At 29.1% G+C, this 25,923-nt stretch overlaps 1 protein-coding gene and 1 long non-coding RNA gene across 2 annotated transcripts; both read left to right on the forward strand.

Annotated features, from left to right (window-relative positions):
- The first annotated feature begins 22,489 nt into the window (after positions 1–22,489).
- On the forward strand, positions 22,490–23,552 carry LOC129920038 (uncharacterized). The gene is made up of 2 exons (XM_056001191.1): positions 22,490–23,115; positions 23,279–23,552. Exons 1-2 carry the CDS (start codon positions 22,581–22,583, stop codon positions 23,491–23,493), a joined length of 750 nt encoding a protein of 249 aa, XP_055857166.1. The 5' UTR covers positions 22,490–22,580; the 3' UTR covers positions 23,494–23,552.
- A 987-nt stretch (positions 23,553–24,539) lies between these two features.
- LOC129920039 (uncharacterized) lies at positions 24,540–25,187 on the forward strand. The gene is made up of 3 exons (XR_008773172.1): positions 24,540–24,627; positions 24,720–24,903; positions 24,964–25,187. It is a non-coding gene; the product is annotated as an uncharacterized LOC129920039 (long non-coding RNA).
- The last annotated feature ends 736 nt before the right edge of the window (positions 25,188–25,923 follow it).

The following is a 25,923-nucleotide window of genomic DNA, read 5'->3' on the forward strand; positions in this document are numbered from 1 at the left end:
GCTGCTAAAAATTAAAATTATTGCAATTTAGTTAAATTTAGATTTTAAATGCAATCCAAACTCTTCAGTTCAACAAAAATTCAATCAATGAATTTTAAAATGGTGAAAATTAAAATTTTCCGTAAAATTAAAATTCTATCATGAGTCGAAATTAATATAGAAAATGTAGGTAGTGTTTGTTCGCAAAAGAATAACAATTATTCCTGAAAATTCTATTAATATACCGGTCTGTAGTTTGGAAAATCCTGTAGTCAACCGTTTTTTGCGAAAAGAACAATTGACTTTCAAAAAAGTTATCAGTCATGAATTTACTTTCCGCAAATTTTGTTGCCTCTGTTGCAGTACTTGCTGCTCAATTTTTAATAACAGAAGCCAAATTCAACTCAAAATTTTTGAAATTCATCAAAGATGTGAACAAAGTTCACAAATTTGAAAATATTTTTCTTTTGAGTTCATCGACAAAAGATACAACTTTTGATGATAAATTCATTTGTGATTTTACAATTTTACTTGATACTCCCGTGATACTATCAACTAAGACTTCGTCATCATTTTATTTGAAAAGTGACTTCAATGAAAAAATTCTTACCATTGTTGAATATGATTCAAGTGTGTTATTAATTCAAAAACTTTCGGAATACCTCCAACACCTTCGATTTTGCAAAACGATTTTCATCCTGAAAAATTCTTCAAGAAATGATATCGAACTCAAGAACATTTTCAATTCCTGCTGGAAACATAGAATAATCAATGTTATAGCCGTTTTTCAAGACTTTTTGAATACTTCGGTTTTCTACAGCTACACTAATTTTGGAGATCTTACAATTGAAGAAGTCATTTGGAGCAAAAAGGCAATGGTTTATTTTCCAGATCGAATGCGCAACCTTCAAGGCAAAAGGTTTCCAGTCTTGTTTGGTACAGCAGAACCGGGAGTAATTATCTCAGAAAACGGAAACCGTTTTGGTGGTTTTGTGGGACATATTTTCAGTTCTCTTGCGAAGAGAAAGAATTCGAAATTGGACATTTTTAATGTGAAGAGCTTTGTTTCAACTAGAACCCTTGCACATTGTGTCCTCAATGAAACACTTGACATGACAGGAAATCAAGTGATAACCTCACTTGACTTGATTAAATGGTATTCATATCCTACTGTAATATTTGATTGGTGTGTTATGCTGCCTGTAGAGCCTAATATTCCCATTTATAAAGTTTTTGTGTTTGTTTTCAATTGGAAAGCTTTTGCAATATCAATTGTGGTACTCATTTTGTTGTCTCTATCACTTGCAGCCGCCACTAGATTTTCAGGATCAAATTTGAGCTTTATCTTCAACATTGATTGTTTTCGTGGAATGCTTGGACAGTCTTTCTCTCAAGTAAAAAAAGCCTCTTTCAGTGTAAAATTAATATATTCCCTAATATTTTTACTTGGAATAATGATAGTTACTTCTTACGATGCATTTCTTCAGTCCTTAATGACCCATCAACCAAGAGAAAAAATGATAAAATCATTCGATGACTTGCAATCATCTGGTTTGAAAATAGTTGTACAGAAAAATGAACTCGATATATTTTTGGAAATGAGACCTAATCTCATTAAAAAGTATTCAAATATATTTCAAGTTGAAGCAAATTATGTGGCAACAAAAGAACTGCGAAACAGTTTTAATACCAATTATGCATTTACAGTAACTGGAATAAGTTGGAAGGATTATGAAAATCAGCAAAAATTTTTTAATCAAAAATTATTTCGTTTTTCTGAGGAATTGTGCTTCATGAAAAATGCACTCACTGGAATTTTAATTAATGAAAATTCAATTTATAAAAAAATGTTGAATTTTCATATCTTAGAAACACAATCGAGTGGATTGTTAGATTTTTGGATGAGGAATACTTTTTTCGAATTACTTCGTTCTGGTAAGGGTAAAATGTTAAAATTTGGATTGGATTCAAAATTGAAAGCATTGAAAGTTGAAGATCTGAAATGGATTTTGATATCGATGGGATTAGAGTTGATGGTTGCTTTTTTATGTTTTATTGGTGAAATTTGTGTTTTTAAATGGAAAAACTGGAGAAACTAAAATTTTTTGATGTTGTTATTTTTTAAGAAATTAATACTTAATAAATTTAAAATATCTAGATGTTGTTCGTCAAAATATAAAAAAAAAATTATTTTGCATTATTTTGTATTCTGAAAGGTTGTTTTGTGAGCTTACTTTTATTAACAAAACCATGAATATTTTGAAAAGTGTTTGAGCTACTAAATTGGGGTTTGAATAGGGTTGGGGTTGAAATTCTGTATGGGCCAAAATTCGGATTCCAAAATTCTGTATTCCAAAATTCTGTATTTTAAAATTCTGTAAATTCAAAATTCTGTATTCTAAAATTCTGTAAACACAAAATTCTGGATTTCAAAATTCTGTATTCCAAAATTTTGTACTCCAAAATTCTGTAAATGATAAAAGAAAAATTGTTTTGATAATGAAAAAAGTGCGCACTTTTGTTTTGATAATGAAAAAAGTGCGCACTTTTTTCATTATCAAAACAATTTTTCTTTTATCATTTACAGAATTTTGGAGTACAGATTTTTTATATTTTCTATGCAGAACTTTGAAGCAGTTTGCGTTCGACAGTTTAAGTGAAGTATTATGAGTTAATCGTGATATAAAAGAATTCAGAAAAATGGAAAATATTAAATTATTAAAAGCTAATAAAGGAAAGGATAAATTGCGTGTCGATGGTTTTATGTTTAATAACGAAGAAAGAACAACTTACAAAAAAAAAACATGGAAAATGAAATATTTTTTTAATGAAAAATCTCGGAAAATTTTTCAGAATTTTTGTTTGGTACCTAAATATTAATCCAAACCCGAATTTTTTTACTAACAGTTTAAGGCATTTTCTGGTAATTGCTCTGCTAACTTTAAATCGAGTTAGCAAAACATTAAGTTTTCCAAAAGTAGGCAAAAGAAAAAAAAAAAAGTTATTTTTTAAAAATGTCTCCACTTCTGTCCACTACTGAAAAATTAAGTTGAAATACAATATAATAATAAATAATTTTTGCACAAAAGATTACCATTTAATTATGTCGAAAATTTCATTTCAGTAAAATTTGCTGGAAAAATGTGTTTTATGATAATTAAAATATCAAAACAATATTTTTATTATTAGAAGATTTTTACTATACATTTTAAATTTTTTTTTTTTGACATTATAATATCAATTTATCATATATCAATTTTCCATCTGTTTTTCATTCCAAATTATTGATATCATAATGATATGATAATCATATTCAAATTGATATTTTAATTGTTGGACGACTTTATTTGTCAGTCAAAAATGTTAATTTGATAGTTGTTATCAAATTTGTTTTTCGGTGAAGATATAGCTACAATTTTGGTCATCAAAAATATAATAATTTTCCTATTTTTGACCGCTAACTTCAGTCTTATTTTATCGGAATTTTGAATAACAAAAAAACATTGTTTTCAATCATTTCAAATTGTTTCCGTTAATTTCAAACTTATTTTAGCGGAAAATTCAGTAACTTCAAAACCGTGAGCTTTTATTACCTATTATCTTTTAATTAGCTACAATTACTGAAATTATTTTTTTTTATTCTGCCACAAAGTGTCCGCTAAAGTAAGGCCCATTTATTTTTTGTTCATGCAGAAAATTATGTTATTTACAATTAATTATAAAACATGAAAGAAAATGAGCTAAATTTAGGAGCTGCAGCTACTTTCAAAATCCATGAACAGATTTTCTTCAAACTTGGTAGTTAAGGGCTTAAATGATTTTCTACATTTTTACAAAAAAAAACACTACATATCCTGCCGCAGACAAGTTCGAACTTTTGAAATAAAAACAATTTTTTTGGACAAATTACTAAAAAAAAAAACAGCGAGAAACTTCATAAATAAAATAAAAGGGTGCAATTTTGTTTTCCAGTGTTATAAAAAAATAGTTTTAAAAAGCTGAATTAAAGCATTGTAGGTAAAATTTTAGATTCTTTAACAAAATGGAGATGCAAATAACAATTTGACATGGCAATGTGATGATATTGAAAAACGTAAAAAGAAACTTTTCTTAAAAACGACTAAGTATAAAATAAAATTCATTAAAATTTTTATGTCACTATCGCAAAAAAGTCTTACATACAAAATCAAGTTCTTATATTATAAAAAGCGATTTATAAACCGTAAAATTAAAAATGAGTAACATTTTGTATCTGTCAATCAAAAAACTTGTTAAAAAAACGTTTCAAGATTCTTGTATATAAAATATATTTAAAAAAAAAAACGACTCTACACTGAGGGAAAAAATAAATTGAAGTTGAAACGTCGTTGTTTCAAAGATGAACTACTTTGATTTATGTGACTTTAAGATACGAAACCATCAAAAATTAACCTTTTTTCCACGTTGATTTTAAAATATTCATCTTCAACGCAAAATCATTCCGAATAATAGTTAAATCAATGTGTTTTTCATTGATTTTACGTGGTTTTATGGTGGCTTTTCCCTCAGTGTACTGACTTTTAATTTTAAATTTCTTTTTTGTAGGTACAAGAAATTGTTGTTGCACAAGAACTGAATATTTAGAACCAGAGGGGCTAATTTCCCGATCTGTGAAACTGTGAAGTGATAAAAAAAACGTATCATTTTAGTTTTCATATGAAAAATTTTTGAAGTGTTAATTTAATTTTTTTTATTACATTTCTTAAGTTTGTTTTAATTTTTCAAATCCATAATCGAATTTATTATGAATCGTGATAAAACTTATCACTTCACAGTTTCACAGATCGGGAATTGACCCCCAGGTTGAATTTATGATTTTGAAATTTTTTAAACAAATTTTACATTTTTTACAAATCCTATAAAATTAAAATAAAACTAATTCTTTATACTTTTTACATACAAAAATTTTACATTCGAAGTATTTTTTTATTATTTTTAGTTATTATTATTATTTTTGTAAGGAATTTAAAAATTTGATACACGTTCTTTCTTTACAAAATCCACAAGGTTACTGACTACTTAGAGGCTGTTGTTTGCTCTTTTTTTAACACCCCTAATTGCTAAAACCTTCTTAGATAAAAACTTAGTTCGAAGGCCAATTCATTTTGTCTCAAAAATTCTCATGGTCTTCCTTGAATTAAAGTCCTTAAAACTCCATGCATTACTTACGCTAATTATTTACTAGTATCCTTCTTTTTTAATTCCATTGCGGTCATTTAAATTTTAATTTGCGGTAAAACCTTGCCCTGAAAAATTGCATAATGCATAAGCATAAGGTTTTACTACCCACAACACATGTTTTTTTTTATACAAAACATGCGTATTATTATAATAATTACTCTCGTAACCAAAACCTGAGATTACATTTTTTAACCAACTTCGTCTTATGTTCTTTTATTAATGAGTACAATGAATAAAGCTTATTGAAACGTTGTTGTTGAAAAAAAAAAATCCAAAACAACACAATGAAATATTTTTCTCATTTCAGTTTTTCAGTTTTTTTTTTTTTTTTTTATTTTTATGTTTTTTTCTTCTTTTTTTATATTTTTGTTGCATTTTGTTTTTCCACCTTCATTACGTAGTAGTTTGCTGATGATGGATTCCGGCTTTACTAGAGCGCAAAAACTCATCTAAAGAAAATTATATTCTCCGGGTAAATAAAAATGGCAACTTTAATTAAAAACTGTAAAAGCAACCAATTGCACATAGTATAAAAGTGGAGCTAGGGGACGACAAGGACGAAGGACGAGGGGTAGACATAAGTAGAGACCTACCACAATTCAATGTTCTGTTCTGATGCAGACCCATAGATATGCTATATCTAATCTCTTCTCCAGAACTATCTATAGATACCAACACTCGTTGAAGATATAGACACATGATGCTCCAGGAATGATCTGTTGAATACCGGTGAAGTAATTAGTTCCTTTGGCGAATGCAAAATAGCTCATTGTGTTATAGAGAACTGCTGCTTGGCCTGGTATAAGGATATCTCTCGCTCGCCCATTTTGCCCAACCCATATTTTAGTCCTGATTGAATATGTAGGCAAGATTGTAATATAGGACTTACTTTCTATACTTTCTTATGCCATTGACTAATGAATACCAAAATGTTATGTAAACTTCCACTTAAAACAGAGAAGTCGGAGTTCTTCAGAACAAAACCTAGAGAACATTTTATTCAAAACCTTTTACTCTTGCACTTTCGTAAAATAAAAATAAAAAAAAAAAATAAAGTGAATTCGAAAAAATACAACCATTTTCTTGGAAAAGATTCGAAAGGACGAAAGGAATATAAGCAAAAGCCTGTCTGATGCTATCATTTCAATGCTTTTTCTGTTCTCGGTTTTGTTATTGTATTTTTTTAACTTTTATTCTCTTCTACGAGTGCCAATGGTACCCGAGGAAATTCTTTGTACTTTTTTTGACAAAAAAAGAAGTAACAAGACGAAAAGGTTGAAACATTTTTTATTTAATTCATAAAGACCAGACCAATTTGAATGACATTTTTTTTCACGAAGTAAATGTCGTCTACTGGCCCTTGAAAATGTAGAAGAGTATTATTTACACTAGACATACCATATTTTACTAAAGAATTACAACGAGAGGGAAACATAATTCTATTGTTCCAAAGTTGTCAATGGCAATGATGCCGCGACGACGTCAAAAAAAAATTTCAATTACAACTGTCAAATGGCTTAGGTATACACACAAATGTCATGTAAATATTTGAATATCATATTATAACGAAGCTGTGTGATTTTCTTCCTGTTTGTTTTGGACTTTTTCATGGTTAATTTTAAAATATTACAAAAAAAATCTTTTCTCTATTTTAAAAGTCTTTTAAATGAACTTAAACATATTTTATTTAAAAATAGAGCCTTTGGAAATTTGGTACTAACTAGTTTCCAATGTATCTCGAAAGTGTCCCAAATGTGTCCCGAACGTGTCCCGAACACACACTTTTTTTAATATTAGCAACAATTTTAACAATTTTGCAATAATTTTTATTACATAATTTATTTAGTATCTCGGCGTTAAAGTGTTGTTAACTAGGCACATACATATTTTTTAAAACGGACTATAAGCAAATTATTAAAAACAATTAAAATGTTCAACGAAACTAAATACATATGTAATTTTTTAATAGATTTTAATAGATTTTTGTAATAGATTTTGATATCCCAATTTCGAATCCGACTTTAAAATTTATCTATTATCTATTATCACATATCATTTTTTTTTTTTTGTGATATAAGTAATAGAATATTTTTCTATTATTCTGGTTCCCATTTTTAAATTTCTTAGCTGTTTTTTCTTTGATTTATTCTAAAGAATAGTATATTAATACATACCTTTTAAGTTCTTACTGCATGACCAAAAAACATTTTTAAATTTTTATTTTGACCAAAAACATCTAGATAATTTAAATTTAATATTTATTTCTTCAAAAATTACAATCAAACCAACAAAACTAATTTTTCCACTTAAAAATACAAATTTCTCCAATAAAACACAAAATAGCAACCATCAATGCAAATCCCATTGAAATCCAAATCCATTTCAGATCTTCAACTTTCAATGCTTTCAATTTTGAATCCAATCCAAGTTTTAACATTTTACCCTTACCAGAACGAAGTAGCTCAAAAAAAGTATTCCTCATCCAAAAATCTAACAATCCACTCGATTGTGTTTCTAAGATATGAAAATTCAACATTTTTTTATAAATTGAATTTTCATTAATTAAAATTCCAGTGAGTGCATTTTTCATGAAGCACAATTCCTCAGAAAAACGAAATAATTTTTGATTAAAAAATTTTTGCTGATTTTCATAATCCTTCCAACTAATTCCAGTTACTGTAAATGCATAATTGGTATTAAAACTGTTTCGCAGTTCTTTTGTGGCCACATAATTTGCTTCAACTTGAAATATATTCGAATACTTTTTAATGAGATTAGGTCTCATTTCCAAAAATATATCGAGTTCATTTTTCTGTACAACTATTTTCAAACCAGATGATTGCAAGTCATCGAATGATTTTATCATTTTTTCTCTTGGTTGATGGGTCATTAAGGCTAGGCGCACACATGCGATTTTGATCGCGCGATTATTCAGTCGCAAATAAGATGACAAGAATTTCAATGACTGTAGACACAATTTTCAAATTTTTAATCGCGAGAAGCATGTGTGTTCACAGTCATTGAAATCCTTGTGATCCATTTTTGCGACTGAATAATCGCGCGACTTAAATCGCATGTGTGCGCCTAGCCTAAGGACTGAAGAAATGCATCGTAAGAAGTAACTATCATTATTCCAAGTAAAAATATTAGAGAATATATTAATTTTACACTGAAAGAGGCTTCTTTTAATTGAGAGAAAGACTGTCCAAGCATTCCACGAAAACAATCAATGTTGAAGATAAAGCTCAAATTTGATCCTGAAAATCTAGTGGCGGCTGCAAGCGATAAAGATAGCAAAATGAGTACCACAATTGATATTGCAAAAGCTTGCCAATTGAAAACAAATGCAAAAACTTTATAAATAGGGATGTTTGGTTCAATAGGCAGCATTACACACCAATCAAATATTACAGTAGGATATGAATACCATTTAATCAAGTCAAGTGAGGTTATCACTTGATTTCCTGTCATGTCAAGTGTTTCATTGAGGACACAATGTGCAAGGGTTCTAGTTGAAACAAAGCTCTTCACATTAAAAATGTCCAATTTCGAATTCTTTCTCTTCGCAAGAGAACTGAAAATATGTCCCACAAAACCACCAAAACGGTTTCCGTTGTCTGAGATAATTACTCCCGGTTCTGCTGTACCAAACAAGACTGGAAACCGTTTGCCTTGAAGGTTGCCCATTCGATCTGGAAAATAAACCATTGCCTTTTTGCTCCAAATGACTTCTTCAATTGTAAGATCTCCAAAATTTGTGTAGCTATAGAAAACCGAAGTATTCGAAAAGTCTTGAAAAACTGCTATAACATTGATTATTCTATGTTTATAGCAGGAATTGAAAATGTTCTTCAGTGCGATATCATTTTTTGAAGAAATCGGCAGGACGAAAATTGTCTTACAAAATCGAAGGTGTTGGAGGTATTCCGAAAGCTTCTGAAGTAATAACTCACTTGAATCAAATTCAACTATGGTTAAAATATTTTCATTGAAGTTTCTTTTCAAGTAAAATGATGTTGAAATCTTTGTTGATAGTATTACTGGAGTAACAAGTAATGTTGTAAGATCACGTATGAATTTATCATCAAAAGAAGTTTCTTTGGTCGATGAACTCAAAAGAAAAACACTTTCAAATTGTTCAACTTTTTTCACATCTTTGATGAATTTCAAAAACTTTAAGTTGAATCTAGCTTGTATTATTAAAAATTGAGCAGCAAGTACTGCAACGAGGACAACAAGGCTTGTGGAAAGTAAATCCATGACTATTCGGAAACAAAACGAAAGGCTACCAAAATTTTCCAAATTACCTACACAAGGCTAAAAGAATTCCAGAATTCTGCATGAATATTCATAGCAGGTATTCTAAAATTGTACTTCTTAGAATTAAAAACAGCACATTTTCGATATTAATTTCGACTCGTGTTGGATTTTTAATATCATGGAAAATTTTTACTTTTCCCCAATTTAAAATTCATTGATTGGGTTTTTGTGGGCTGAGAAGTTTGGTTTTCATTAAGCCTTTGAATTTAAGTAAATTTCACTGATTTATTCTTTATCAGCAGATCTTTAGCACGTGTATACATACCATTAAGTGCAATCAGAGCGGTAAAATTTCTTGAACACAATTATTAATTGAATTAAGTTATTAAAAAAATCTAGAAATACAAAATCTCACTTTTTAAATATATTATTATTGAGTAAAAACTTCTGTAATATGGTATACAAAAAAACATCAACTTTACACTCCGTGTATCAAATATGACAAGACGAATCTTGATTAAAAGAATTGCTATTCAAGGAACTGTTGTTCATTTCATTTTTTAACGATGAATTTTCAGCAAATTCTTCAAATGACGATCTGTCGAAAACACTTCATCGAAAAACAAGTCCTCGAATGACGAACTGAGAAAAGAAAAAAAAAAAGTATTAAAAATCAATGATTGCACTCAAAAGGATTTACAATAAAATTCAGCCGACTGTTTCCAAAGAATTAATTTTTTATTTTTTATTTTTTTTTATTAAAAAAGGTGGTTTTTCAAAATTTCAAAAACTTGTACTGAACAGTCACCGAAAAATCATAAGTGGTCAAAAATGACATTCTGTTGATGCCTATCGATTATGATGATGAACGTTAAATTGAAATTTGTGCTAAATAACACTAAATCTAAAAAACTCGAAATCTAAAAACACATTCGTGTTGCTGATTTTATTTTAGATTTGAAAAGTCATTCAATATTATATAACCTGCCTGGTTTGATTGCCCAATGTTAGCCCAGGATAGCCCAAGATTTTTTTCGCTAGGCCACACTTAGTTCTAAAATTATAACGGAATTATTTTTGTTTTTTTCACCTCAAAAATATCCAAACATTTTTTTTCTGTGAAAAAATCGTTAGTTTAAAACCGTGGTTTGTTTGTTAGCCCAACTTTTAATTTCGCTATTCTACTCTTGGTTTAAAATTATAGAAGAATTAGTTTTTATTCACCACCCACAAAAAAGTGCGCATACACCTAAGTGACCTTTTAAAAATTTATAATTATTAAGAAAAATTAAATCCACTGGTGTTTGCATTGCGCCTCAAATGTTATTTATTTGACTTGGAATTTTTACTTGATTGAATGTAATAAATATAACATTTCTGTTAAGAAGCTCAAGTTGATTTGTTTCATTTCACTCTTAAAACCACAACATACAAATATTTTTTTCAAGTGTAAAAATCATTGATTTTTTTTGGTTTATCAAAACATTTTTCAAAAGTAACAATAAACATTAAATGGTGTGAAGTGATTTCTTTTTAAGTACACGAATAGAACTTTTTAGACCTTTCTGAACTAATATTTGTAATTCCAATAAATTACATTACTTTTTTGGTGAGCCCATCCTCAGTTCAAAAATGATGACAAAAAAAAAACTTTTTCACATTGCCAACCTCTTTAAAATCGAAATTTGTTTATTTATTTATTTATTTTTTTTTTTTTTTCAGTGTAAAAATTATCCTTCTTCCACTTTTTCTCAATAAACCATGCTAATTGCGACAAATTAGTTTAAAAATTATGACAAAAATTTGCAAATTTTCAACCTCTTAATAATCAACAAATTCCTTCACTGTTTTTATTAATCCTTTTTAGTTCAAAAATTTTAACACAAAAACTTATTTCAAATACATAGATTGTGTAAAATTTAGTTTTTTTTTACATTTTCTTTCAATTAATCAAAGTAAGGATTTGTGAAGCCAAAACTGCAACCTAAATATTTTTGAGCAAAACTACCTATTCTAATTCTAATCTTAAAACAAATTAATTTTCTTTAATAGGCAGTCTCAAAAATAAAAAATCGCCTAAAACGCTCAAATTGAGATTGACGTATAAAACAAATTGGACTTGTTTGTCCAGATCGAGTTCCTGGATAATTTCTCAAAATCCCCTCTGTTTAATAAATATTCTAAAAATAATTTTTTTTAGCAACTTTCATAAAAATTATCAAACGGCAATATCGTTTGTCTACCTCGAGAAACTGACACAAACAATAAATCATCGTTTGTCTTCCCCTCACCAAAACATAATTCTTCGAATGACAACCTGACAAAAGAAAAAAAAATTTAGACCGCCATCCAGCCTAGTAGTTCCAACAAAAAACTATTTCGTTCTCATATTCATTTGAGTTTTTGTTCAATTTTCCTATTTCCCAAAAACAAATACATAATTGAACTGGTTTTCGATTGAAGTCGTGAATAACTTTGTCACATTGAAAAACTAGGTAATCAACGTTGATGGCAATTTCAATTTACAATTTAGATCTTTTTTAAGCTTAGCTCTATCTAAACTAACAACTCACTCTAACATGTGTGAAAAGTAATTTAAATAAGTCACGGACATTGAGTTCAATCTCATTACAATTTTCCAAAAAACACAAAACAAACAAAAACTCATTTTTATATCCTTTTAGTTTGCGTGTCATTTAATAGGTAGTCGCAAAAAAAAAAATTGGAATTGTTTTGTACTTTTTGATGCCATGTCAATTGAAAGAGAAAATCCAATACCGAATAATAGTAATTCCCAGTATAAAATTGCATACAGAAATGAAAAAAACAAAAAAAAAAATAATAAATTTTATTCGAATGCTCAACTATTTTATCCGCCTAAACACTTCAGAAAATTGAGTACAAAAATTCCAACAAAAGAAAAATTTATATGAAAAAAAGAAACATTTTTTTTTTGTAAAAAAAAAAAAAAACAAACAAAAAAAATGGTAATAGGTATATGCCAAAGGGCATGATTTACATATGAAAACGAGAATTCAAAAACCCTCCAGAAGATTGTATGAGTACACTTGTATATTGCGTTGGTGCTAGTGGTTTTTGAAAAACTATATTGTGTTCATACATTCTCTTCGTATACCTTTACACAGCAAGATTGTGCAAAGTTTTGTTACGTTTCGTTTCGGTATAGATGCAAAACATTACCCATAAAAAGGACAAAATGCAAATCTACTTTACCCGGTATTTCAACAACTTATTCACACATATCCCCACTAGACATCACCGACGAATACAACTACAACGTTGACGACGGCTTTACTATTTTATTTTTTTGGGTGTCATGAACATTTGCAAATCCCTTTGTCCGCATTTCAAAAAGCACCCAAAATTACACACCCATCCTATCTTACTACAATCCATATTCCATATCCACAACAATATATCCTTTTCCTCTCTACAACCAAATCTCTTCTACTACAATCTTGTATTTGCCTACTGCAAAATTTTCACAAGTGATGACAAGCGGTGAAATTCGAAAGTTTAGTACGGTTTTTTTGGTTGGAGTTGGTTGTATTGAGTCATTACCATATGAATGACTTTGAAATCCTTAAGAATGTTAAAAATGCATTAATTTCGAAAGGAGTTACAAGTAGGTGCGCAGAGATCTAAAAGGACAGAAAGATCGGAAGAGATAATATATTGACTACATAATCGTTATTATGCGAATGAAATTCCGTTCATGATGTTGTTTTGTGTTGATGCAAATGCAAATGAAATCAGTTTCAAGAAGTTTTGATGTAAGTCTTTTTGTGGCATGTAAAGGATATTTCTAAGTGTTATTGGATTTTACGTACTCTGAGAATCATTCAGAACAATGGAATAATTAAGAGCTAGTTTGAAACAATGATTCATTGAAAATTATCAATCCTCCAAAAACTGAAAAAATACATTGATTGAAGGAAATATGTTTAAACATTTGGGTTTGAAAAAAATTAAGATTACAAAATTTTGAGAAAAAAATTGGATTTTTTTTTTCAAAAATTGTAGTTACCAAAAAAATGTATTGCCAAAAAAATTCAATTTTTAGAAAGATCTCTTTAAGCAACGAAGAAAAAAATAACAAAAATAATAAAAATTATTTAAATTATTTCTATTTTAAGTGGAGCGATTGAATATAATTCAATTTTAAAGTTCAAGTGACCTCAACTCCAAATTTATAAATTTGGAGTTGAGGTCACTTGAACTTTAAAATTGGATCTCTTTAAGCTCTATTCATAACTGCAAACCAAAAGTTTCTTCGAAGTCTGGTTCCAGAGATATTTTCAACAAAACAATTTTTTTTTCTTTTATTACACTCCGAAGTCGATATATTCTTACCATAGTCTCGAAACAAGTTTTGGTTTACAGATATGACTTCACAGTGAACTAGGTATTCATTCCGGTGAAAAACTTTTAAATTTATTTTTTTCACATTTTTTAGAAAAAATCAAGGTTAACCCCTTGCAAAAAAAAAATCGATTTTTAAAAATTTCCTCCGAATTTATCGAGTGATACATCAAAATAAAGGTCTCTTTGAGCTCAATAGACCAGTGCCAATCCGATTTTCAGAGGGCTTAAGTTGAAAAAATTTTTAGCAGCTTAAGGTCGGTGTGGAAATTTAGTATAAATGGTATATGAAAGGGGAAAAAATATATTGCCCACAAAAAATTTGGATAAAGGGGGTGTGTGGGCGAAAAATTAAGGTGGGTGCCAAAAATCGTGTTTTTTTTTACGATTTCTGTCAAAAGTAGAATTCCTATCGAAAAAAGTCCTAAATGCAAAAGTTGAAGAAAGTAAAAATGTCTACAACTTTTATTCAAACCAATTTCATCTTACCTCAAATATATTGGGAAAAATTCAAAAACTCGATTTTTTTTTTACCAAAAATTACGTCACCTGTCACATAAAAATTTAGAAAAAGTTTAATTTTTTAAAAACGGCTCCAACGATTTTGTAAAAAAAAAATCAAATGATAGTTTCTAGGCAAGGTCTATCTTTTCGTGAAAATTTGTTTTCGAAAATCATTATCAACGGTACCTGACATAGAACCGATTTTTTTTTTTTTTTCAAATCGAATTTTCTGCTAAACTACAAATTCAATCAAGCAAAAATATAAATCAGAAATAAAATTTTGAAAAAAATAATTTTTGGATTTTAAAAAAAAAATTGAAATTTTTTTTTTTTTTGAAAAATCAAATGTTCGAAAACGGGACATTAATTTTTTTTTTAAATTGAGTTTAAGATGTTGATTATTAATTTCTACAAAATGGCATATCTACCAATAAGATTTTTGATTTTTTTTTTTTTTTTTTCAAAAAATCACAAAAAAAAATTAATTTTTTAAAAACGACTCTAAGGATTTTGATTTTTTTTTCTTCTAAAAATGCATTTTAATTTGTTTTTAGATGTTGTTTTTTATTTTTTATTTTTTAAAACACTCTGAAGTAAAATCAAAAATAATGTCACATTTTTTTTTTTTTTTTTAATAAATGTCTCAAAGGTCAAATTGGATCAACCTCTGTTTTAATAACTGAAAAACACGTTTGGTTATTTTAAACCAATTTTATTAGGTATAAAATTATTCCCATAGCATATAAACATATTGACAGTTACTTATTTTGAGTGATGTTTAAATATTTAAAATTTTGTACCAATCTGACCATTGACCACAGATTGTATAGCTTTTTAAGCCAGCTAGATAGGTAGATCTGGATACACTTACTAGGACAAAAAACACATACACAGCATGTGTATATTTTTCCCATATTATTTTTGATGTATGTATGTATTATCATGTCAAAATAACTAATTGCCGCAGTCATATTAACTTACCACTGAGGCAGGACCAATTAAAACATTTTTATTGCCATTACATTTTAAAATGTTTACCTCCTTTTACCGCCATTTGTGGGGCGTTAATTAAAACAAATAAGGGCGAATGTGACGTTGATTGCGTGATGCGAGCACCGACCCCAGAGTACTATCTACCTACACCGTATAAATATGCAATATGCCACCATTTTCGAAAATTCATTAAGTCTAATTAGTCGAGCTTAAAAATTATTGTGCAGGTGGAAATATAAGTAAAAAATATTTTTTTTTTGTATTCTCTCATTGTGCTTTGATTTAATTGTTGGGTTGATTAAAAGCCAAAAATAAAAAAAAAAAAAATGTTGAAAAAAAAAATTAACTGCACGCAAAAATGTAATGTCCGTAAGTATTTTCATTTAATTATACGGCGAATGTCAATGCACAGTTACCATTTTAACGTTCCATGGTTGAAAATTATTTTGTGTTCCCTCAAGGCGAGTGAAATAATGTAAATAACAGCACAGAATAACTACCAACCACTGGCATTGGGGAAAAATTAAGAAGTCAACACTTAAAAATTATTTAACGTTGTGATTATTAATTAATTTTCGTTTTTGCATTGAAACATTGTATTTATTGTGTGTCTCCATAACTGAGCCGAATTTACATACTATTATTCTTGTAGTTCATAATATTATTGCGCTTGTGACCAATGAAACTTTAAGACCTTAACAGCACCCAGAGGAGTGAAGGAATGGTTCCTGATGTTCTCATTAGGGTGGTAGAAATATCAATTTAAAAAGAAAATACTTATTAAAACTGAAAAATATTTGCATTGAATATAAAATTTTTATTGCAAATAAAAATATTCTGTATTAAGAAAAAATTATTGCAAAATGTATGTGCATTTAATACATATTTTTTATTAAATATTCGTCGAATTTCTTACAATTTTGACTATTTGACCTACATTTGGTTGAACAATGTTAGGTATAGTTGACAAAGCTGATGTATGGTCAAATAGACAAAATTGTAAGAAATCCGACGAAAAAAAAATATTTAATGTACACATTTTTCAATTTTTTTTTAATACAAAATATTTTTATTTGCAGTTAAATATTTATTTTCAATGAAAATATTTTTAAATTGCAACAATTTTTTTTAAATGCGTTTTTTTTCAGTGCCTATCATAAATATATTTTTTTTTGAATGCAAACATTTTTTAGTTGTGATATAATTCTTTTTTTTAATTTCTAATGGAAAACAAATGCATTAAAAAAATGATTTTTTACAACCCTAATAATATTATACAAATAATAGTTTAATATTAAATATTATGTATAATTTTTTATTTATTTCTGTAAACAGTGTATGCAGTGAAAGTAATTTTTTGAATTAATTTTTTGCACGCCTTTTTTGTATAAAAACTTATAAAATAGTAATATTTTCTCATAGCATGATATTTAAGCTAAAAATTTATACTTTATTTTTATCTGTACGTATCTTAGAAAAAAACCAATAATTTTGTAAAGATAGTCGCATTTTACAAAAAAAAACAACTTTGTTTTTCCTTTTCTCATTTAGTCAAGTTTTTTTTTATATAAAAACTTTCAAAAAAACTACTATATCATTTCATCAAAAAATCTTATACTTCATCTCAAGAATACAACCACATTCAAATCTATATGTTGTTTAAAAAGTATAAAAATTATTTTTTGGAATCACATTTTCATGGAAAAAGCTAAAAAAAATTAACTTTTTTTTTATTTTACTACCTACTATATTTTGTCAATTTTTTATGTAATTTTATACCATACCTATTTTATATCAACTTTATAAATTCATTCATCAATCTATCAATAAAAAACTGGTAAAAAAAGATCAAAAACTTAGGGCAAAAAATTGTTTCTAACGTTATTCGGTTATCATTTTAGAATACCAACACACATCTCAATTAGCACAAAAGTCTAAAATACACCAAAATATTTGGAGTATTTTTTGCACTTTCGTGATATACATTTTGAATATAAAAAATATACCATTTTCTCGTATATAAAAAACACCACTGGTTAAAAAATTACACCAATTTTGGTATATAAATACCGCTAGTTATATAAAAAATGATCTGGTTTTTGGTGATAATTATAATTATAATTTTCTTTTGAAATTGAAAAAATACACAATAAATCTATGGAAAAAATACACCATTTAAATTATTCTGATTTATAATTTGAACCAAAGTTTATTTTTTTACCTCAAACAGTTTGAAATGAAAATGAATTTATATTCACCATCACAATAATAAGAAACTAATGATTAAATATGAATTTTAGTGCCTAATTTAAGAACGAAACACATTTTGTCTACTGATTTTAGATACTACCCCGTCTAAAAATCGAGCGCCTCAAAAATTTCAATGAATTAATGATTTTTTTTTCGATTTTAAAAATCAGTTTTTTAAAAATTATAGTTTTTTTTGTCGTCTTTACATTTTTTTGAAGAGTTCTTTAATAATATATATAAACGAATCGAAAAAACTAAGAATGCGGGGTTATTAGGTCGATATTATATACTATTATAGTAGAATAATTAATCGCTGTCTTCATTTTTTAAATGGCGGCCATTGAAAAATATGGCGTATTTTTTGCACGGAATATTAAAAAAAATGTTGAAATTTTGTACAAAAAAACACAGTGGTATAATTTTTATACCACTTAATTTGAAAAATACACCATATTTTTTCAATTTTCTCAATTTACACCAAAATTAATGAATTTACACCAATTTATACACCAGTGTGCTACTTGAGATGCGCATCAGTAATACCTTAAAAAAATTTAAGTTTAAGATTTTTTTGGATGTTTTGAAAAATTCTCAAAAATAATAGGTAAAATGGCCCAAAAAACGATAAAAAAGTATGTTTTTCAAAAACTTAACTTTTGAGGAGAGCGTTTTTAAACTACAAATTGGTGGTTGCTTGTTTTTTTGAGCCTAATCACAGAGATTTGTATGTTTTTTCCCAACCCTACATAAAGCAATCTGCATGTTATGGTTTTTCAATATTGATTTAATTGAGTTTTTAAAAAAAGTTGTAAAATTGACATAGGAAACCTGTCCATACAGTTACAGACACCATGAAAAACAAAAGGTAAAAATTTTTTTCTCCAGTGGAATTTGTATTGGATATAGGACACAAAAACAGAAAACCAAACATTTTTATTGAAATCGAAACTCAATATTATACAAGGGTTTTAGTCCATCAATATGTCCTAAACATAACTTGATTTCCTTTTGTTCAATTCATATTTGTAATTTCAAGAAAAATGTATATTTACGTGGTTCACGCAGAAACGGGACGATATGGATGATGTCCTTCATTTTTTTTATCAGAGATGGTTACCTTAGCATTAAGCAACGATACTTTTGGCAATGCAATGACTTCAAAGTTTGACTATTTCGCTTCTTCCTATAGGAGGAGCTATTATGAGGACGTTAGTCATTTTGTGTGAAAAATATGACTTCATTGGATGTAGGACATTTAAGCACGAATTTTGCATGATTATAAAGCCGCAGTATTTGTCCTACTGCATATACAAAAACGTATATAGGACAAATAAGCATAAAATTGATCGAAAAAATTTGGTCTATAGGACAAAATCATTTTTTTTTATCTCGAAAACTAAAAGAGATAGGACGAATCTGATTTCAGCAGTCGAAAGAGCGTGGTCGAAACTATAAGATGTCATCTATAACTCTTTTTCGGCAAAAATAGTCTATAGGACAAATAAGAACTCACGTGTCGATATATCGAAGTGTAAGACCTTCAAAAAAATTTCGTATAAGGTGCCTAGTTTTTATTGTGTTTCCAGTGGCATCTTTCAAATTGTCGAAGATCTTTTTCATTTTTCGTTTTAGAAAACCATTCATAACTTTGTTTTCAAATTTTTTGAAGTTATACTTCTTATGGGAGGGTGGGTATGAAAATTTACTTTTTGACAAGAATGTCAAAGGGATTATGACGCGATCACCCTGGGTAGCAGGGCTGTCGTTTCACCTTTATAGTAGGCAGTACTTTAGTATTTAAAAATGCAGTACGCCGCAGTACGGCAAACATAAAACACACAACACGTTGCAAGTTACATGGGTAATGTGGCAAGTTGCATGTGGCAAGTTGTATGTTTCAAGTTGCATGTGGCAAGTTGCATGTGGCAAGTTGTATGTGGCAAGTTGCGTGTGGCAAGTTGCATGTGGCAAGTTGCATGTGGCAAGTTACATGTGGCAAGTTGCATGTGGCAAGTTACATGTGGCAAGTTGCATGTGCAAGTTGCATGTGGTAATTTCCATGTGGCAAGTTGCCAGGGTTGAAAAAAGTTCATAGCTTAGCTCATTTGAGCTGAGCTGAAAGTGAGCTGAGCTGAAAGAGAGCGCCCCAACTTCCAACGCCTATATCTCGGAATTTTGAAGAAAATGAAAAAAATTTTTTTGATGCCAAAAGGTAGCGGGGACTCTAACCTACATTTGGGTACAACTCTCATTCCTGTAGGTCCACGCTTTCTCAAACCGGGAGAACTTAAAATTAAAAAAAAAATAGGCACGATTCTGAAAAAATAGGCATGATGTGTCGGTTTAACATGGAAGGCGATTTTTTAAAAATCTGACAATGTGCAAAGCGTAGGCGCATGACACAAGCTATCATTTGGCATCAATCCCAAAAATTGTTCTCAAGCGGTTTAGCTTCCAGGAGCGTTCAAAGATTCGGGGATTTTTCGAAAAAAAATTTTACTCCAACTTTCAAACGCGATTTTCTCGGAATTTTGAAGAAAATCGAAAAACCGGATTATACCACTATCGGCTAGCTGAGAATATAAGCTTTCATATGGCACCACTCCCCTGTCTCTAGATCAAAGCGTTCCAACGCCTATATCGCGGAATTTTGAAGAAAATGAAAATAAAATTTTTTGATGCCAAAAGGTAGCGGGGACTTTAACCTACATTTGGGTACAATTTCCATCCCTGTAGGTCCACGCGTTCTCAAACCGGGAGAACTTAAAGTAAAAAAAAAAATAAGCACGATTCTGAAAAAATAGGCATGATGTGTCGGTTTAACATGGAAGGCGATTTTTTAAATATCTGACAATGTGCAAAGCGTAGGCCCATGACACAAGCTATCATTTGGCATCACTCCCAAAAATTGCTCTAAAGCGGTTTAGCTTCCAGGAGCGTTTAAAGATTGGTGGTTTTTTCGAAAAAAAAAAAATTTACCCGAACTTTCAAAACCGATTTTCTCGGAATTTTGAAAAAAGTCGAAAAACCGGATTGTACCTGAATTTTTTTTTTATGATAAAAAAAGAAATATTTTACTAAAAAAATAGAAATATATTTACTATCAAAAACACCAAGAGAAAAGATCACGAAAAATTATCTGTCTTATTTATAAAAATATCTATGTGTTAAAATAATTCCATTAATAACTAGAACCAAACATCTTAAGCTATGGTGTTATATAAAATTTTAAAATATCTTCATATTTCATTATACTTTCCAAATAAAAATCAATGTATCCTCTCACCCATCACAGCTCAGCTCAGCTCACTTTACCTTAGCTCACCCAACAGCTCAGCTCAACCATCAGCTCAGCTCAACCATCAGCTCAGCTCACTTTCAGCTCAGCTCAAATGAGCTGAGCTATGGTACATAGCTCAAAAGTGAGCTAGCTCAAAATTTGAGCTGAGCTGTGAGCTGAGCTCAGCTTACTTTTCAGCTTTGTAGCAACCCTGCAAGTTCCATATTGCTACTACTAGTGCTGAAGCATACACAATTCTCATAAAATTAATATATCGCACATTTTATGCGCAATTTATTTACTTTCGTTAACCATATACCGTACGTTCTGAACCGCACAACATAAGTAAATTTCACAGATTAAATTGAAAACTACATGGACGCAAGGAGGATGAAAGAATTAATTTATTGTTCACTTGATAAAAATGTAAAAAACGGAGTGTGGATTAATTAATTTAATAATAGAAATTAAAAATATCAAATGAAATTCATTTATATATACTGAATGAGAAGTATAACTTCAGTCGCGTGTACATGTACACACACTCTTTTTTTTCATTACCTAGGTAAACCATTTTAAATTTTTGTAGTAAATTTATTTATCGATTAAAAAAATTAACTATCTACAGCCTACCATTTAGAAAATATTTTTTTTACCATCACCGTTTACCCCAATTTACCCTATTGAATGATTGAATTTTTTAAAAATTCTTTATTAGTTAGTATTCACTTTAAGGTTAAAACCTTTCAAATAAACTATAGCAGATTTTTGTATCTTTAACCCTAGTTTACAAATTGGGGTTCGTGCGAACCCCAACGCATGTTTAAATGGTTATAACTTTTTTCTAAATCGTTTTTTCGACTTGGGATGAAAACTCAGTGAACGAAATTCATTTTTGTTTACGTTTTTTGTCTTTTTTCCATAAAAGCGGTTTTATATTATTTTTTGGAATTTTTTTCTGAAAAAAAAGTCACAAACCAAACTTGGGGTTCGTGCGAACCCCAACGCATGCTTAACTTTTTTCTAAATCGTTTTTTTCGACCTGGGATGAAAACTCAGTGAACGAAATTCATTTTTGTTTACGTTTTTTGTCTTTTTTCCATAAAAGCGGTTTTATATAATTTTCTGGAATTTTTTTCTGAAAAAAAGTCACAAACCAAACTTGGGGTTCATGCGAACCCCAAGACTTTAAATGGACTATTTTCAACAATTTTTATTAGGTATATTTTGGCAAAAATATACCTGTTATATATACGTGTTATCATAAAAAGACACCGCAACTGTCACCTTAATCAATAACAGAAAGAGAGAATGCATCAAATTGTTGATAATGAACCATTAGAGGTGCATAAAAGCTTTGGGGTTCGCGCGAACCCCCAAGTTTGGTTATTGCATTATTTTGCGTGCGGTAAACTAGGGTTAATATTTTTTATTTTGAATTTTAACTGCTAAAAACTTCAGACTTAAATCTTAACAAATATTTGGAGAAATGGAAGGAACACTTACAGTATTTTTAGCTTGAAAGCAGTTTCATAGCAACCACTTCCCTATTCCATATATTTAATCAATAAATGTAGTGCACACTACTTCCTTCGATTGTATAAATTTCTGTTTTCTTTTCATTCAAAAAGTACCTTACTTCTATATCCTTTACAATTCTTTTTCTTTAATTAATCAACTTCTTTTCTATACACCACATCCCTGTAGAAAAATGAACAAACTCGAGGACATTCTTGGAAAAAAGAAAACCATTGTTCCAGTTTTGGATCTTAGCAAAAATATCATCCAATCTAAAGAAGAAATAAAACGCTTGATGGAAAAAGTGCCCGACTATAAAATGCGACCTATTAAAGTTCGTTCTGAAGAAATAAAAATCAAAGATAAGGATTTTTCATTCAAAGCTCCCAGAAAAGAAGTGCGAAAATTACTTAAGCACAATGGCGAACGAGAACCGATTTATACATATACGAATCCAACCCCTAGCGAAATGCGCGACGTTGTACTAATGGAACTTTGTGCTGTTCCCATTGATTGGAAAATGCTGACCACACTGAGGCCAAAATCCAAACTCGAGGAGGAGTACTTTAGTCGTTTGGTGGAAATGGGCAAGCTTCAGCTTAAAACGGAAGCACGTGACAAGAGAGAATTCACCCTTAACAATGGCATCAAAAAAATAAAAAACAAATCCGGGGTCATCGTGACTAGACTGCTGACATGTCCTGAATGTGGCGAGGAGTTGTGCTATGGTTTGTATATTTTTGAACTTTTTTTTCCATTTTCATTTATGATGGAACAAAAAAATTGGTATGAATGTTAGACATTTTTGTGTGATGTTCAAAAAATTTTAAATGTTTCATTCTAATTTTTTTGTTGTTGTTGTTGTCTGGTTTTTGCTGATGCTTTCAACAGGACGCACATGCATGGATTTCAATTATGATTTGTTTGTGAGAGTTGAACTGAAACCACCAAAACCAAAACCACCGCCAAACAATTCCGTCAATAAGGGAAAGAGTATCCTGAGAAATAGCAGGAAGAAATCTGCTGCTGCAGCTGCGGCAAGTTCTGCTGGCAAACAAAAAAACCGCAAACATAGTCCGAGTAAAAAGGGCACAACCGACTCATAGGAGAGTGGAGAAAAACTATCTCTATAACGAACGAAAAACTAGAAGAGTAGAAAGCTTTTCGTTGCAGTTGCTGAGTTGCAGTTGCACACTGAAATGAAATAAAATTCAGATTAATTACATTTTCTGGTAGAAAAAAATAAAAATAAAAAAAAAAAAAATCTAATCCTACAAAGTTTTATCAATGTGTTGTGGGAAGTGTGTTGAGTTGGGATATATTGTGTTTGTTTGTGTGCAACCAAAGAAGTGAGGTTAAGGTTGAATTTGACGTTAACTCATTCGGATGCTCAACTGGAATTTATGATTAAAGAACTGATTTTTTTTTCTTTGTTTATTTTCATTGTTGGGGAAGGTTATGGATTTGTATTAGAATGCATGTGAGTTTAGATGTTATCCCTATGTTGATTTTTTTTTTCTTTTTGGAAGGTTTAAGATATCTTGTCTTTAATTAAAAAAAGAATACTTCCCATACATCCCTACCTGATTAATGATCCATTATTATTTCTTGGTGGTAACAGGTTTATTTAAGGTAAATCATAGTAAAGCGAAAAAAAAATGTTACGTATACACCACAGTGACTCGTACAAATGTCATTTGAATGATCTAATTACAAGGAAAAATTTCTTAAACGTAGCTTAATAGAATATTGAGTCAAAAACTACTATAAATGGTTGGTTAAATAGAAAGGTATAACATTCTTTCACGCCCATCCTTTAAAACTAAAAACACAGTTTTTAGTCTTTATTTAAAAAAATTTTAAATCGTTGGAGCCTTTTGCAAATCTTTATTTAAAAAAAATTTCTAACATTTTTAAATAAAATTCTGTAGATATGCCGTTTTGAAGAAATGACTAAATTTCACTTAAAAACGAAATTTCAAAGTATTTTACTACTAAACGTTTTCAAAAAATTGATTTTTCGAAAAAAAAATTGAATTTTTTTTTTTAATCCGAAAATCTATTTTCTGAAAATTTTCTAAAAATTCGTTGTAATCGGTTCAGCTGTGTAAGAGATGTTCTGAAACGAAAAAAAAAAAAAACAATTCTATGGCGATTTCCGTTAACACTCTGTCGGCACACGGGTGCGAATTTGGCAGGACAAAAATAAAAAGTGGTCACAAAAAAGTGTCTTTATAAGGGTGAAAATACATTTTTTTGGAATTGCGAATACATTATTCGAATTCCTCGGAAAGTTCTACATTAATTTCATATATGATTCTCTACAAAATAGTGAGACCGAAAAAAGTTCTAGCGACATGAAAAAGTATAAACCAAATTCACAAAAAAGAGGTGTGCCTACAGAGGGTTACTAACGGTTCAAAAGTTATCATAAATCTGCAACATTACTCACGAAAATTTTAATCAAAATCTTTAGAGTCGATTAAAAAGAAAAATTATTTTCTATTTCTCTCATGGTAAGTACCTTAAGCTTTGGTCTTAAAAAAAGTTTGAAGAAAATCTCATTTTTAATAAAGTTCTTTAGGATACCAAATTTTGGCACATCTGCGACTCGTTTGAACGTAAACAAAAGTTTATTGCTGAAATAAAAAAATGAACTACATAAGCCCGAAAAAAGGGCTGGAAAGGAAAGGGGATTTGTTTAGACATTATAAAGAACCAGCAGAGTGTCGAGAATTTAGGCTAAAATGAATAGAAAAGATTTTTCAACATCCGATTGATCGTCAAAAGAACTGCTTTTAAAAATAAGAGTTTGAAAAAAAGTATCTTAATTAGTTTTTATGACTAAAAACAATCTGGTATTTAATTTTTGAATAGGTAAAAAGAATTTTTAGATTTTTTTTATATCGTGAGACTGATTTAAAAAAAAATGTTTATCTTGTATTATTTATAAAAATATGAAATATTTCGCAAAACCAAAAATGAACATTTTATAATCAACGGAGGAAAAAGGTTTCACCTTAAAATATGACTATGCAAACTTTAAATTCCACCCTTTTAAAACAATAAGATTTCCGCTTAAAATAAGTGGAATTTGCTTAAAAAAGAAATCGCCTTCAATTCTATTTAATTTAAGGCGAATTTCATTTCATTTTAATAAGAATTTTCATCTTAAAAAAAAATTAAAATATTCCGTTGTAATTTTTTGTGCACACGTCTTAATATTAAAAGATAATTTTAAAAGATTAAATGAGATCATTTTAAATTAATGTGGAAATAGTCTTAATTTTTTGGTAGTTGAAAAAACATAAACAAATTTTTCAATTTTTTGGAAACTTCAGCTTTTGTTGCAGTTTATCATACTAGTTTTCAACGGTGAGATAGCCTGATGGTAAAGTACTCACCTAGAGACCCAAGAGTGGGATCGATCCCCAGTAGCTGCTAGTTTTTTTTTTTTTTAATTAAAATGTCTTTAAAATAAGTGGATTTCTTTAAAATTACTACATTCAAGAAATTAAGAAAATTTTTTACGCTTA

Source organism: Episyrphus balteatus, chromosome 4, assembly GCF_945859705.1.
Source record: "Episyrphus balteatus chromosome 4, idEpiBalt1.1, whole genome shotgun sequence".
NCBI classification, from domain to species: Eukaryota; Metazoa; Arthropoda; class Insecta; order Diptera; family Syrphidae; genus Episyrphus; species Episyrphus balteatus.

Excerpts from the sequence above, each read along its gene's own strand:
- LOC129920038 (XM_056001191.1), top strand. The coding sequence starts at position 22,581 with ATGAACAAACTCGAGGACATTCTTGGAAAAAAGAAAACCATTGTTCCA. Across the intron at positions 23,116-23,278 it reads TGGCGAGGAGTTGTGCTATG|GACGCACATGCATGGATTTC; the intron begins GTTTGTATATTT and ends TGCTTTCAACAG.